A 17,068-nucleotide genomic window follows, 5' to 3' on the forward strand; every position below is an offset into this window, starting at 1 on the left:
CCCACACACACACACACACACACACACACACACACACACACACACACACACACACACACACACATCATGAAAATGGGTGATATCTGTCTTCCATTAACACACACAAACACACTTGTTTAATTTTCTCACTGCAGCCGACAAACGTGGCTTGCTCATCTGGGCTGCCGTCTCCCTGTGGTGACGCCGTCGTGCCTCTGGCTTTAATGTTTTTACACAGGGAGTGAGCCAGTCAGTCTAGAGACTAGATCCAGCCTTAATGTAATAAGACTGAAGAATTAAGACTGCGGTGGCTCTGCCTATGAGGAAAGGCTGACTAACGCACCCAGACATCACACATATAGAAAGTCCTTGTTGGCTGTTTTAAGAATTTCACAGGCACACTCATCCAAAGCAAATTAATGTCACAGTGACTGAGCTGTAAGCTACAAGTGGTAGATCAGCTATATTATGAGCCAGTGCTGAAGAGTGGCAGCTCAGAACCACAGTGTTCTGGCACTAATAACAAATGTTTGAATTGAGAGGAAAATGAGGATTTTTTTTTTTTTAAAGGACAGCCTTCATAACCCGCACTAGCATTCAGAACTAACAAATTATTTTGAGATTGTTCATGGAGTCCTTCACCACTGATATTCTCTCCAATAATCAGACAGGAATTAAAAGTATCCGGCATTAGTAAAAGCACTTTGATTTACTGTTGTAAATCATAACATAGCATAACATAACATGGGGAACTAGCTAATTGTTTGTTAAACCCAAGATGTTGTCCACATCATGCTGTCTGAACTGAACCACTTAAAACAAGTAACCTCTGCAATTGTGGAGAGAGACATCTGGTATAACATGAGTGGGCTACAGGGATTGGTGTCGGCAGATGTCCAGACTTCAGGTAGCAGCATCAGTATCAGGCGAGAGAGGAGTTGTACTTTATTTAACCAGTATTGTCAGTCTGTTTTTCCATATTATAATCCATCTACTACTAAATCAAAAGGCTTTCCTCACCTCAACTAAAGTTTTAAGGATAGAGGGTGTTGCATTTTGCACAATGTAAATCCATCTGATGCAAATTTGAAATTCTGATCTATACAGTATAAATGTACAGTAACTGACTTGACTTCTGATAGCCAAGAGTGTAGTGAGACTTGATCCGGTTAAAAATACGGTAGACAAAGGTGCAAACACTTGGAGTTCAGGTCTTAATCGGTGTGCAAATATGCACGTTCCTCTCTGATATTTGCTCTTCATACCTTCAGGTTATAAAAGTCGCGGTGTGGCTGCTCTGCTCCTGAGGCTTCATCACTTCAGGAGTATTAAGATAATGGTTGCAATTTATTTCAAATGGAAATGCAGGAGGAGTAGTTTTATCATTAATTCTTCATACTTTCCCTTTTTGTCTTATCAGTCACATCCCTGAACTGAACCTCTAACATTGTTGAGCTGGTTGTCCTGTTAGTTGTAATCAGCAGTGGAGACTTTTAGTCTGTGTGGAAAGATGCTGAAAGGAAAGCTGCACTATAGGAGAGGAGGAGGGGTGGGTGAAAGGAGGAGATGAAATTTGATTGGCAGGCAGTACAAGAATGAGTCAGCCCACCAGCTCCCTGGATTTGGAGCTGCAGACCTATTCTGGGCTGTGGTGACACATGCTTTTGTGTGAATGCATGCGGTCGTGTGCATGTGCATATACACACTGGTGTTCACATGGCCCCGTCCAGCAGCTGAAGTCACCAAATTTCCCTTGTTGGCCTTGCCACTGTGTGTGTGTGTGTGTGTCTGTGTGTGTGTGTTGGAGGAAAATGAAAGTAGTCTGGCAACCAAACCACAACACAGAAGCCAGATTTAAACGCAGATATTTATCTTCTCTTTCTCTCCCCCTCTCTGAAACTACTCGGCAAATCACTCCATTTCCATAGAGGCCTGTATCATTTTTAACAACTTCACTGACAAGTTCTTCCTATGGATTATTAACTGTCAGGATAACCAGTAAAGTTTGCTGGACTCAAGACATTGTGTCTATCTGAATAGCTCTTCCTAATTAAGTCATTTAGTCTTTATGGAAACACTTCTGTAGGAAGAGTGTTTGAGATTGAGTGAATCTGTTTCCTGTACTGGAAAATGATTTTCTTTGTTTTAAACACTGGTCTTTCCCTTATTCCCAAAACAAGGGCTTCTTGTTTGATGGCACTTCAGCTATGGTGCTGTTTCCATCAGTGATTTTTAACCAATGTCTTCCGGTTAAAGGCTGCCCAGTCAGATGTCGGTAATCGGCACAGCGACTGCCTGACTGTGAAGCTGGCTGGTCTGGTGGACCTGACATTGGGTGATTTAACTCCACAGGATGTCAGCCTTCCTATTTCCTGCAGACAGTGTCTTATAAACATGAACAAGCTGTGTGTGTCGGTGTACACAGTGCACCTCTGCATGGACGCTCTCTCTCCTGTCTTTAATTTAGTCTCATGTTCTGTTTCTCACTCACTATAATTCACACATACTCTCACATTTGTGCACACACAGTTCCTTACAACCAGATTCCACTCTGACTGCAGGAAGTAAGCATGAGATCTCCAGTGAGTCAGGTGCTGATTACAGCTCAATATTTTACAGGGTTGTCATTTTCTGGAAGGAAGGCGTGCTCGGACAAATTTCCAGTGCACTTGTACATACATGTATGTGTTCTTTCTCTCTGGGAATATAGGCCTAGAGCTGATATGCTTCCAATCTTAGCTCAGGCACTGCAGATAAGGAGATGAGAAGTTTGAGCTGTGAGATCATCACTGTTGTGAATATTTTGTTTCTCATTAACACAACAAGAATAATCCTTTCCTGTGAAGACGGCACTTAATCTGTTTGATAATTTTGTTGCTGCCACAAGTACATAATATATCCTGATGAGACTGAGAGGAGCTTCCATTAAATGATCTGGACAAGTGGCTGCAGTGACATGATTTTGACTCTTACACACACACACACACACACACACACACACACACACACACACACACACACACACCACACCAGGGCCGACTTAATCACAGCCTTGGCTCCTCCAAGGTGCTGTGGGGTTCTCCAGGACGTGACAAGTTTCTGTCTGGCAGGTTTTGGGCTGCCGCCGTGTCACAGATTAGACTGTCTCAGCTCCCCCCAGTTGCAGCAGAGATGATTTATACACTTAAGGGCTTCACTTTACAGTCCAAATCTTTATTGCTTTGGCAAACAGTCAAACCCCGTATGTCTTAACTCTGCTGCAGACTTGAATACAGCAGTCACACAGCAGCTGTCGGTCCGTTAAAATTGCTCATCCCAAATGATGAGGATTTGTTTAGTCTGGTGGATTGCTCACAGTCTACAGGAAGTAAAAGATATTTAGAATAGTTTGCTGAGCAGCCATATCATCCCAGTGGACTGATTTAATCCATGCAGTGCCACGTTACTGATGGCTACTTAAAACTCCAGCAGTATTCCCAAATCTGCCAACAAACCTAGCGTAATTCAACCTTTCTCCTGGCAAAAATGATCACTACTTGACCACCGGCGATACCTGGAAACTACACATTTTAAAATTTTACAGACTTGTGGAAACTACACATTTAAAAATTTTACAGACTTGACTAGACTCCCATAGAGCAAATTTGTATTGTACCCACTGTTAAAATGATCGTATTAATCTTCTGCAACCTTTATCTACTGTTGGTATTCATAATGTTGGTTTTCTTTTGTCTCTCTACTTTTACGCGGCTCGGTTCCTCTGTTTAAAACACTTCTGTCATTTTCTTTTCTCTTTCGCACAGTATTCTTTTAGTCTATTCCTTGGTTGGGAAATGAACATGCAAACACACATTTCATCCTGCATCCAGATACAGATACTACCTCTTCTACCCCAGTCCAACAGAGTTTATTTTTGTGTGTGTGGGTGTCCGTCTATCTCTCTTTATTTCTCCTTCGTTCCTCCCTGACACTGACCCTGTCTCACCTCCTTCCTCTGCCAGTCTGTCTCTGTCAGTCTGTTCATCCGTCTGTCTCTGTAGTGGAGGGATCATGTGAGAACTGAGGTGAGGGTTCACGCTGTGCACCTGCAGACTATCATCCTCCTTTCCCTTTGATCTCTGCTGGACTGGTTTCTTTTTCTCCTTCTGCCATTCTTCTCCACTTTCTTCCTCCCCCTCTCTACCTTTCCACCTGATTTCCTCCTCATCCTCCAACTCCTCCCTGACTTTAAGCCACCGGCTCCTCGAATCTCAGCTCCATCCTTTAAGGGTAATTATGAGATCAGCTCAATGAGAGCCGGAGGGTTTTTAAACAGTAGTTTGAGGTTCAGGACTCCTCTATAAAGCAGTGTTAGATTGTCTGTTGTGATCCAGCTATTGTAGATGGGTAGTTTACACAGTAAGGCGAAAATGGAAACCCAGACAGCCGGGCCAGCATGATTCATCAACTTAAACTTAGTTGATTTAAAAGGGACACTCCATTTTAGAGACTGTATGAAGTGCAGGATTTAATTTTGAGTTATTAAAAAGGTTTTGCCTTTAAATGTTCCCGTGAGACTCGGACCTTTTCTGATTATTTTTCCATTTGCTTTTTATTTGTATGTCTTCGCCAGAATTTGACTTTGTGCACACACCAGTACCATTCACGCCCAGTGTAGATTCCCTGTTTCCTGCTCTGGACCCATTTATTTCCTGCCTTTCTGTGCTGTCCAGATCCCATCCCTGATAACCCCCTTCCATATTTCAGTAGCTGGCCATTTAGCCTGGTCCCGTACCTCTGTGTGTCGCTCATTACGCTGCAGACACACAGACCGACCTTTCCAGTGGCTAAATATAGACCCACCAAAGAATAGGAGGAAGGGAGGGAAAAATAAACTGGGGGATAGATGGATATATGGAACAGCATGTTGAAGAAACTTGCTTGTGAGAGCAAGAGGCGTAGAGGACGAAGTCATTTCTGTTTAGTCTCAGTGGCTGCAGGCTTTACAATACCTCAATGATGGCTATCGGTTAATATGAGCACTGTTCCAACTGTGGTGACGTCAGAGTCCCGAAGAAAAGCAGACCTGTGTGTTAAACCCCCTCAGGCACTGATTACTGCTGCAGGGATCCTGTTTCTCTTGGAAGGGAGAATACAGGTGGCCTGGGACTGCAGGCTAATATTAAATGAGTTTTTTTCTAGCCTGTACTTGGCTATATATAGAATCCATTGAGGCCTGAAATGGTGTGTTTCTCCTCTGCCTAACAATCAGAAAATCTTCCCGTCTGGAGTAGAGCTTGCCAGATCGTACAAAGGCCTTGGGTTTGTTTGTCCAGTATGGTTTTCACTGACTTGCAGTTCTGCATAATTTGAAGAAGCTCTAAAACCCAGCAGCATATATAATGCTGCTGCACATAACATTTGTCTGGCTGCTGATAAGGACCCATTCTGTAAAAGCTCTGCCAGTTTTACATGTTGGCATAATGTATGAAAAGACTCCCAAGTCATTTTCCTTCAAATGTTGCTAAGGAAAACTGCCTGTTTACTACCCGGTGACACTTTTATAACACCGTCTATACAGCACAAGTGTAATAAAAACAATTGTACTGCCACTCAAGGCACATGCACAATATTGTGACAGGCTTTTATGGATATGATGTTACGGTTATGATGGTTAGGAACTGTATTAATAACAGTCATGTCGTGAATAATCACAGTCAGTAGGGTCTTTTCCTTAAAGGAGATTTATGTAGCTTGTACCTACAGATACATGTCAGATTCCATGTCAGAAATGGGCGAACATTTGTTACCTTTACCGAAAGGGAAATGTGGACAACTTGTATTAGTTTGTGCAAGAATATTGGCAGTAGGCAGTGAGTTACTTGCCATGTAAGCATATTGTAAAATTGAGGCTGAGATTGCCAAACATTGTAGGATTCTTCTAGTGAGACCACAGAATTCTTCTTCTTTAGTTTTCCTGTTACTTTGCTATCCTTGTCCTTCTCCCACTCTCTTTTGCTGTCTGTCACCACCATATATTTGTTAATATCTGATTTTACTCACATTACATTAACCACCAGCTGTTACAGATGTACCTCCACCTGGATTCTCAGCTGCGCATTTGTCAGAATGGCACACCATCAGCTGTGTTGTCGGGCTTTCTGAATCAAGGTGAATCATTTCAAAAGAGACACTGAATGTGAGGAAATGGGTTTTGTCTGTCTCCAAAAGCAAATTGTAATTGAAGTATGATAATTAAAACTTGAACTCAGAACTTGGTCTGTCTGGGCTTCTGGACAAGACAACACACTGTAAACACACGCCTCTTTTAGACAGAGATTCTGCTCTGTTGGCGTAAGCTGCCTCTTCCCTTTTGCACAGAGGCTGAGGTGGAGCGGTTATGCCAATTTTACTACCTCTCGTGCAATAAAGCAGGGTCAACACTCCCCCCAGTACCTTATACAGAACGGCACGGTGGAAAATTGGCACAGTAATCCCGCCTTGAAACGGGCAGTGTAAGAGGGTTTACAGTGCGACAGCGAAGCCAGCGCTGTAGCGAGATGTCTCCACTGGTCAAGCAGCCTTAGACAGATCACAACCCAACACTGTAGCTCTGGATCTGTGCCCAAACTCTAAACTCTTTTGGCAAGTTTCTGTAATTGAATCATATTTTGCCTTGTTAGTCGTGACTTGGCCATTTATTTTTAGAGCTAAAAGCTTTTGTTGCTAGGAGACTGTGTCGTAGGAGAGGCTGAGCGAGGGAGGGACAACATGATAGAAGAAAAACGAAAGAAAGAGATGGCAGTGGTGTTGAGGGGGAGAAAGGCGGAATCTGTGAACGCTGAACGACAAACGAACAAGCTATGAGTCAGCAGGGACATCTGCAGCACACACACATGCGGTGGGCATGGTTGCTATTCCTGTGTTCTTTGTCTGTGTGCTCTGTGCTCCCACGCATGAACCCACTTACCTCCCCCCGCTAACCTGTGTTGTGTGTGTGAGAGGGATATTAGCTCGCCCACTTTGATTTAATGCACTCCTGCTGCGCATCGTATGCATCAGCACGTGTCTGTGCACATGGGTGTGTGGAAAAGCACCGCATGTCCACGTGTATTTTTCTGTGGCAGTCACCAGTGTATCCCATCAGATAGCAGTGCGTTGTCTGTGTCACAACGCCTAACCTGTCCCCAGTGACAAGAGCCTTATTGTCTGGTGTATGAATCATATGCTTGTACCCCATTAGTAATCTGCCTTCAAATGACTATTATCAGCTTTCACAGCCAGCCTGACTGTCTTTTGGCTCACTCTCCATGCACCATAGGACATCAGATAGCAACATGTGGTTTATTAGTCATCAGGAGTGGGTCTATTATCCACGGTATTTTTAATCTGCCTTAAGATGCCTTTTGTGAGATTTTTTTTGTGTGTGTATGTATGTTAGCTGCCGCCTTCAGAGAAAGAAGCACTATAGGCTGCGAAACTGTTTTAAGCACTGCTATATTTGCAAGATTTGAAGAGTGGGCATTGCACATCACTTTCTTGTAGTTTAAATGATGTGCTATGGATGTCTGCTTCTGGTCAGTTCCTGTGGTCATAGAAGCTCTTAAAAACACATCACATTTATCATTTCAGATACACAGACGTCCCATCGTGTCAACAAGCACACTCATTTGAAGACATGATGTACATTTGCCAGCGCTTAAACACTTGTTTCTAAAGGAAGTACAACATGTTAAAATACATCTAAAACACATATTTAGCTACTTTTGCTCAGTCAGTTTAGAAGCAGTCAATGTTTCCAGTACCATTTTGTGATGCTTCAGTTTCATGAATTCAGCCCTTAAATATGTGACTATCCATAAAATATTTCCACAAATTGCAATAGACAGAAAAAAATATTCCTTTAGTTGGGGAATTTTAACAAATCAAAGCTGAGAAAAGAGAGAATGGTGAAAAAACTCTGCCCCAACAGAATTTCTGCAAAATGTGGTGTGTCTGGTCGACGCCAAAACATCACAGCTTGAAGCTCTTAAATCTGTCCTAGCGAGGAAAGCAGATTGCAGTTGCTCAACTTGTGTGTGTCCATTATTTAGCCGGACGTTCATCACAACGCTGGAGTTAGTTTGGTTCCTAAGTTTAAAGTCCAGTGACACTGTGGTTTTCATACAAAAAAAATCAACAGAAGTGCACTTCCACTTTTGCCTTTTGTTAATCACTTGACCTTTTGTGGTGTTGTGGACACACTATATTGTACACTTTGTATTTGCAAGTGCATTTTTATTGCTCTTTCTGTCTGTGTGAGTGTTCTTCTCACAGGCCTTAGTTTACATATTGTCATTTGTTGTGGTAAGACTTTCCCGCTTTTAGTCAGTCTTGTGTTGCCACTACAACTCCTGCTACTGCTACTACTATGGATTAAAGAGATTTGCATTTCAAATTTGTGGTAGTTTTTGCATGACTCACTCTATCTGGATTAGGGGAAATGCATGTCCGTTTACAATCTGGTCAGAGCTATCGGTTCATTGCAATTGATATTTGCAAAGTCAGCTATTAGTTATGCAATTCAAAGTATTCCTCATTTTTGAGACGGAACTACCCGTGTGAGTAGGATTGCTGTGACTCACCTTGAAGTTTGTTGTCCACTCGGCTTCACAAAAAGGCTCCAGCACAATCTGTTTCAATTTATTGTTGCTTGTTTAACTGATCCAGTCACTGAGCATTCAACACGGCTACAAACACTGGTGCAGCAAAATGACTTGGTGCCAGTGGTCTGCTTCTGATTGGTGCCAGTGGTCTGCTTCTGATTTAAAAAAAAAAAAAAAAATAAAACTTCATTTACATGCATTAAAAAGTAAATATTGGGTACGCTGTATAATTTTAAAAGGACTACTGCCATTTTGGGGTTGTTTACTTTGTTTGTGGGACGACATCAGTGAGATGAGTGCAGGTGTGAGGTAGAGGTAGACCCAAGATGATTGAGAGGTTATGAAGAGATCAACATTCATGAACAAAAATTTTCCAGTGTCTGATAAATTAAGTGAAAATGGACCAGGATGTGGTATCTCTATACCCCCCACCCCCCATCTTTTTTCTGTTTTTACCTTTTTTTAATTTGGTCATGTCTGTGTTTATGCTGCTTCCCTTAGGCAGTTTCCTATCAGATGTTGACTAAGCAATAAAGTGCTGAAAAAAATAAACATTTTCCTGTTTAATATGTTAGTTTGTTGTTTACAGACACAGATACTTTAGAGCAGGGGTGGCCAATTCCAGTCCTCGAGGGCCGCTGTCCTGCTAGAGGGTGTTTCGAGAACATGGTCACAGAGTATGACTGTCGTGGGGTCAGTAGGACATATCACACCAGTGTTGGTCTGTCAGCCTTCACCGTGTTATTGTTAACAGTTCACTGTCACTGCTCTATAGATATGACAGGCTTTGTAGAGTGTGGGAACCTGACTGTAACCTTGGTATTTAGGATACGGTGTTTCTTTACACTTATGTAGACACACACACACCTACAAAATTCAGGATTGCTGTATTGTGCCTGCCTTTCCCACCCTCAGCTTTCTCAGCCTGATTGCCAGGACACATCTGGTCCTAATGAGGTGTATGTGTGTGTGTCTTAGAGCCTTTCAGCATGGCCTTGTGTTAAAATAGTGTTGAGTCTTTTACTTGCCACCCACTGCTTTACAACACAAAGCCTATACTTCTATCTGTTGGACAATAGCGTGCGTGTTCTGATAGTAATTATAAAACCATAGCTTATATTTGGTCTGCACATATCTCAAGGCCTGATAATCTGTTATAACAGTGCTGATTTTCCAGCTTTGATGCTGATAGTGGTGAGGTTTTGATACGACTATACCGTGAGCGTCTGTGGGAACAGATTTAGCCGCTCATCACCAGCTTCTCTGACACCACTAGACCTATTTCACCAGCAGAAGAAACATCTTGCATGTTGCAACGTTATCATGCTAAGCTTTATAGTTGCAGTTCCCACTGCTTTCATGTCTTGTACCCTTTCACAAAACCTCAGCTGCCGGTTTTCTGTTTTTTCAAAAATTTGAAGCTCTTTTCACACTTTTCTGCCTAATGTTAATCTCCTTCGACTCAAACAACCTTCATGCACAGAAAATGGATGCCAGGTTGCTACTTTGTTTATTAGTGCAGTTTTTATTCTCCACAAAATTGCCATGCACATATTAAGATTATTACTATTATTAGCTCTAAATGCAAGCAGTTTTCACCTATTTTGTTGGCACCACAACAGTAACAGTCACACAGACAATTAGCAAATTTTAGAAGCATAATGGGTTATTGCACTTGTAGCATCAACCACTTGAGGGGGGGGGGGCACAAGGCGAGTTTAAAGTGCCTGAGCTTTTCTTATTGCCTTTAGGTTTGTTACAGTTCACTCTATTCTTCATCATCCACCTGAACACTCCTCTCTCCTCATTTCCCCAGGGTTTGCCTTCCCTGAATGGGCCTACAAACCTGAGTCGAGCCCGGGCTCCAGGCAGATCCAGCTGTGGCACTTCATCCTGGAGCTCCTGAGGAAAGAGGAGTACCACGACGTCATTGCCTGGCAGGGAGACTATGGGGAGTTTGTCATCAAGGACCCAGATGAGGTGGCTCGCTTGTGGGGAGCCCGAAAGTGTAAACCGCAGATGAACTATGACAAGCTCAGCCGAGCATTAAGGTGAGGCTAAAGTGGGTGAAAACAGGGTGAAGGAAAAGGGTGACACCTCCTCATCATACGTTTTAAATTTATATGACTGAAGGGGTCAGAGTCAGGGCTGAGATATTGACACTGAGCCTTGATTCAAATTGATTTTAGTTCCAATAATTTCAATTTGAGTCATGATGATTCATTTTCTTCACATGTTGCATAACGTGCTTCTCAGATTCTTAGTAATTTTTCTACAATCAACAAGTGAGCAACACTGTTGTTCACCATTTCCTTGAGTGTAAAATTATGTGACGTTCACATGACAGACTAAATTATGAACACAATTCCTGGTTCTGACATTGTGTACCAAGAATTTATTTTCCTTGGCAAATGCAAACCTACCAAAACATGGAATTTATAGTTTTTAGGTACATGTGCAAAACATTTGAGCAGGAATAATGAAAACCCTGCACCACTCACAAGGGTGTCATCATTTTGTATAATTCAAAAAATATATGACATAGGCGTGATTTAAACTGAATTAGGAACAGCACCACTGTGCCAGATCAGATAACACAAGCTGACAAACATCAGGAGGGTGAAAGTAGTGAGTTAAAGACTTAGAGGATATAAAGAAGACACGGTAGTTTATGCTCATCTTCTTCCAAGTTGCTGTTGTACGTTGAATAATTTTCAGCTCATTTAAGCTTCATTGCCCTCATTAGTATTGGTGGTGTGCATTGTTGACTTTTTAGTTTGAGCTTATTTTTCTTATTTCTTTATTAAACTGTGCTCAGAGCTGAATTACATTGGTGTGGACTGTGTGACAAAAAAAAAGAAGTGTTGTTTTGTCATGAGTTGTGCGTCTGCATCGCGTGCTACAGGGTGACAGCCGAAGTAGAAACACACACCTTCACCTTCTATGCAGCACATGTGGGATGCTGCAGAGCTTTATTTAGCTGCCAGCCTGTTCTCTCATCTCAGTGTACACAAAAACACACACAGCTAGTCATCAGTGTCACCTCCTGTGTTGTAGGTTGGTGTGGGTTATAGTTTGCCATGGTGATGACTGGTTACACTGCCTCGTCACACACATACACACATTCGCTTAACATCTTGTTATATGTCAGCCCTCCTCCAGCCCATCTGTGTCGGTTGTTGCTTAAACTTCTTTTTGTCTTGGACATAACCTCAGATGACTCCATATTTTGCTGCATTTTTTATGTTTTTAATTAATACAATAGACACATTTTAAAAAGGGAGAAACAATGCAACAGCTATTAAAGGCATCATCTAATGATGATTTCCGTTATTGATTAATCTACTGCTTTGCCTTTTTTTCCCTCCAAATGTTGTCAATAATGTTGATCACAGCTTCACAGCGCTGAACATGGTCTTCAGATGTCTTGTTTTGTTCGACCAAAAATCCACATACACAGAAATAATCCTCTCATTTGAGAAGCACTGTTTCATTGTTTTTCCTAGAAGAGATTCATCGATTTATCTAAACGGATGCATGATAGTTTTTCTATTGAATGACTGATTAATTGACTAATGCCCTAAGGTTTAGATGTATTGTGTGTATATATAGGGCATCTGGCTGAATCGATCATTGAAATCTTTAGACCTGTTTTATGTTTAACCAATTAGTTCCATCAGTTAAAATCTTTTAGTCATTTCATAAGCATCAAACAAAGGTTTAAACATATTATGTTATGTACAGTTGTTAATCCCTTATTTGGGATGCTTCTACTTTTAGCTGGCATAGGGTCATTTTAAGAAATGTTAAGTTTCTTTACTTTTATGTGGCCATATCATGCAGTTTTTATTTAATGCAGCTAGAAGAGGGGTGTTTGGTGATCCACCGTTGTTCAGATCATGCCCAATTTGTCACAAATATACAGATATGGACCCAAAACACACATGTCCAAATTAAATCTAGCTTGTATTCATGAGGCCACAAAGGGTTAACAGTTCATTAACAGTCAGTTACTGTCTCTGTGGTTTTACATCAAGAAGAACCAGCTGGAGCCAGACTTTGTTGTGAATGTCTTTGCTGTGGTTTGTGAAGCTTTTTCTGTGAACTGAGGGGCTGTTAATTAATTCTGTTCTTCAGAAGAAAGTTCACTCTCTGTGAGATGTGAAGTCTGACTGATGCTTTTGAAGTGAGTGTGCACTGGTTCACGTGTGTGCCCATTCATGCATATACAGAACATGTGTGTAGAGACGCGTGGCTGTGCGCCAGTGAGTTAGGGCTCACACATGTGCTCATACGTGTGCGTTCAGTGCACAGGGATTGAGTATATACAGTCAAAGTTTCCAGTTCATTTGAAGGAGGTTCAGATGGTTATCAAAGAGATGGACCTGGGTCAAGACTGGGCCCTGTGTCTGAGTCTGGCTCTCACATATTGACTCAGTACTGTTTGAGTATATGCGTGTTCCTTTCACATTTGTGTGCCTGGTCTCTCTCCTGACTCAGAATTCTATCCATCTGTACACACGCCTGTGAACATTATGTCCCATCAGCTTTTACTGCATATGCACCATCAGCCACAACATTAAAATCACCCACCTAATATTGTGTAGGTCCCCCCCATGTGCCACCAAAAAGGCCTGACCCCTTGAGGCATTGACTCCACAAGACGTCTGAATGCGTTTCTGTTATCTGGCACCAAGACGTCGGCAGCAGATTCCTTAAGTCCTGCAAGTTGTGACATGGTGCCTCCATGGATCAGACTTGTTTTTCCAGCACATCCCACAGGTGCTTTATAGGATTGAGGTCTGGAGGCCAAGTCAAGACCTTGAACTCGTGCTCTTTGAACCATTCCTGAACCATTTTTGCAGTGTGGCAGGGTGCATTACCCTGCTGAGTGAGGCCACTGCCATTAGGGAATACCGTTGCCATGGAGGGGTGTACTTGCTCTAAACAGTGTTTAGGTAATTGGTGTGTGTCAAAGTAACATGCACATGAATGACAGGACACTCCTTCAGTGCTCTACGGTGCACACAATTCTTGCTCACATTGGGTGAAGTAAATCGTTGCTCAAGTTGAAACCCAAAGTCATTACTGTACGTTCCATAAAACCCCCACAAGTAAAGAGTCAATAAAAGTAATCTTTCAAACCCCCGCTAAACAGTCAACATGATTGATCAGACCAGACCACCTTCTTCCATGGCTCCAGGGTCCAGTTCTGTTGGTCACATGCCCATTGTAGGCTGTTTCAGCAGTGGACATGGGTCAACATGAGCACTCTGATCAGCCTGTGTGTTCTGACACCTGTTGATCAGAACCAGCTTTGAGTTTTCCAGCAGCTTGTACTACAGTAGCTCTTCTGTGAGACCAGACAACACAGGCTAGCCTTCATTCCCCAGATCCAGATGCATCAGTGAGCTCTGTGTGCCAGTGACCCTGTCACCGGTTCACCTTCCTTGGACCTTGGCAGGTACTTACCACTGCACACCAGGAGTTTCCAACAAGACCTGCTGGTTTAGAGATGCTCTGACCCAGTCGTCTTGTCAGCACAATTTGACTCTTGTTGCAGTCACTCAGATCCTTGTGTTGCCCATTTTTCCTGTTTCCAACACATCTACTTCAAAACCCGACTGTTCATTCGCTGCCTAATATATCCCACCCTTCATGGGTGCCATTGTATCGAGATTATCTGTGTTAGTCACTTCACTTGCCAGTTTGCAGTTATCAGAAAAAACAAACTCCTCACATCAGAGGAGTAAAAGTTTACTCAACTGATGATCATAATAGTCACCAGTTAAATTTCTTTTAATTGGCTACTCATTTCAGTTTCCTTGTGTATCGAAATGACCTGATGCCTCCGTGTGAGCACGGTGTGCTTTCTAATAATTGCTCTTAATTTGTGGTTTTGTGTGCTCTCTAGTTTCCTTCACTACCTATGTTTCTGTCTACACTGTAAGTTTGAGCCTGTTGTGTATTGGTCCACTACTCAGTGTGTTTATGTATTTGTGTGCCTGTGTTACATATGAAGGTGTGGGTGTACGTAGTAGTCGTCTCTGTCAGAAGAGGCTCCTCACTCATTGAGTCACTGACTCGTTGATGAGCTTCTGGTTCACACACCTCTGCTCCACTTTGTTCTCTGTTCTGCCAAACTGCTGAAGCAGGGATAGAGCTTCATCATTATGACTAATACATCCACGATTTTTGTCTTTTTAACTCTCAATACTAGTGTGACTGATTTTAGGAAAATAACATTTCACTGTGCTGTAAGAATCTTCATCATTTCCCAGGGCTGTAATGGTTTGTTTTAGGCTCGCACTTTGATGCTCCACCCTCATTTTGGTGCTTTGTGGAAAGCAAAAGGTGCATTGTGTAGGTTTTAGACTTTTCAAAGTCATTACTGGCACAACAGGAATTTTTCAGCTGTTATACTTGTGGCTAAAAATGAACAATTGTTAAATGTATAAAGAGAACTGGACTGATCAGTAATTGTTGCTCCAGCTGAAATTAAGACTTGCTTACAACAACAGACTTATTTTCAACAAAAAACAATGACAAGAGACATGCTTTCATCTATGTATTCAAGTGAATCCATATGTATAAAATACAGATGTTGCCAACCTGCTTTTCTCTGTTTGATTCTACTGGAAATGGTGAATGGCGTTATTATATTTCCTAGAATGAAGTGACCAGTCACAGTTGAATGAGAAACACCAATTTAGAAGTTTTTATGTAAAGAAATATGAATGTGGTTTGGTCCTAAGGTAATCTGTGACTCACAGGGAGCCATTTTATCAGCATTTAGTTGAGCTGTCAGCACCTTGCTATTTAGTCCTCTACGCTGCTCTGTGTACTGACGATGACTAATGCACTCTTACTGATGGAACCGCCTCAGTAAGGCTAAGTCACAACGGCCGTCTCACTTCCTTAAGTAATCACAGTGAGTTGGAATCTAAACATGTGTTCACATTGTAATCAGCCTGTTTTAACTGTGGGCTATGTAATGTAAAATTACCATGCAGGTAGAGCTTTGAACAGCCACATTTTAGTGTCTGATGTTGTGATTTGTAATAAGTTTTGCAGCTTTAATACAGGTTAGCTAACTAGCAAACATCAATTTAGTGGTGTTAAACATAAAAGCCTTTGTTGGTTCAACGTCCTTGAAATAAAAGCTTAGTTTCAAGAGGTGAAAACCTCATAAAGGCTCTAATTATCTTTTCATCCATGCTGTGCAAAACTGCTCACACAGTAATTACTTCACATGAGCGGGACTGCAAGAAAGTGCAGATTTGACTGTTGATGACCACTGACCCAACTCAGCCGACATACGAGCTAACAGTCACAGTTTATTCAAGTTTACAGGAAAATAATGTGTGGATGCACTGTGAATAATCACTGACCAGTAATGCAACTGTGAGATTCACTTTTGGTGTATGTTGAAAAAACATTTGAATCCATAATTTCAGCTGGAAAAAGGTTCATAACATGTTTCATATTTTGTTTTCATCAAGACAAAACGTGGATACGGTCGGAGGTTTCCTGCATGTTGCTGATTATATTAAATGGCACATTTAGTTGTGTATTATTGACTGATTTCATTGCTTTCTCTGCCCTGCTCTCTTTAGATACTACTACAACAAGAGGATCCTCCATAAGACCAAAGGGAAGAGATTCACCTACAAGTTCAACTTCAACAAACTAGTGCTGGTCAACTACCCCTTCATTGATATGGGCTCTGGTACATAGACACACACACATTTCTTTTGTGCACACATTCACACGTGTCCCGAGTGACTTTGTTATACTTCATATGGAGCTGTGTTGGTGTATCAAATGAACAGTGATCAGTAACTTCACTCTTATAGTGTCACATATTCAAGGGTCTTCCCCTGGTTATACTACAAAACTTAATTTTAAAAAATTGGGAGTTTTTGTAGGGGAAAATATTCAACGCCTTCACTCCTGTATAGTGCCTTTGAAACACAGGCTGTCAGACGATCAACCTCAGTTTAACTGCACTGCTCTGGTCTTGGTCTTGGTCTTGGCTGCAACAAGAGTTAATGCACCTTTAAAAACATTATATGGGATCATAGTTATATCCTGCTGGGAAGACCTAACAAAATGTCAATAAATTCATGCATGCGCCCTACTCGTTTTCACTGGTGGTATTGATAATTTGGCCAGTGTGACGTGCCATGGTATGTGGTATTAAAATATCTGAGTTTTAAGTTGCAGAAACCTTGTGCTTTGCTCTGGTTGTGGGTCACGGATGGAAAAAGTGTGTCATCAGCAAAGACATGAAAAAGTGTAGCTAAAATTTTCTAATGTTATTGTCTGAGAGAGTTTCCAGTCGGTGTGGTCGCTGACTTACTCATTTACTTGCCAAAAACAAATGGAGATGAGGAGCAGCTCTGTGGCCAACCCGGTCACACTGAGTATAATCAAGTCCCATTTGTACTTTTACCCCAGTCCTA

At 41.9% G+C, this 17,068-nt stretch overlaps 1 protein-coding gene across 1 annotated transcript in view; it reads left to right on the forward strand.

Moving 5' to 3' along the window:
- erf (Ets2 repressor factor) overlaps positions 1 to 17,068 on the forward strand; it is a 31,570-nt gene that overhangs the window by 9,680 nt on the left and 4,822 nt on the right. The window contains 2 exon segments of the mRNA XM_020618509.1: positions 10,420 to 10,654; positions 16,220 to 16,332. Coding sequence (XP_020474165.1) covers positions 10,420 to 10,654; positions 16,220 to 16,332 — 348 coding nt within the window.

This window comes from Monopterus albus, unplaced genomic scaffold (genome assembly GCF_001952655.1).
Source record: "Monopterus albus unplaced genomic scaffold, M_albus_1.0 scaffold206.1, whole genome shotgun sequence".
NCBI lineage: Eukaryota > Metazoa > Chordata > Actinopteri > Synbranchiformes > Synbranchidae > Monopterus > Monopterus albus.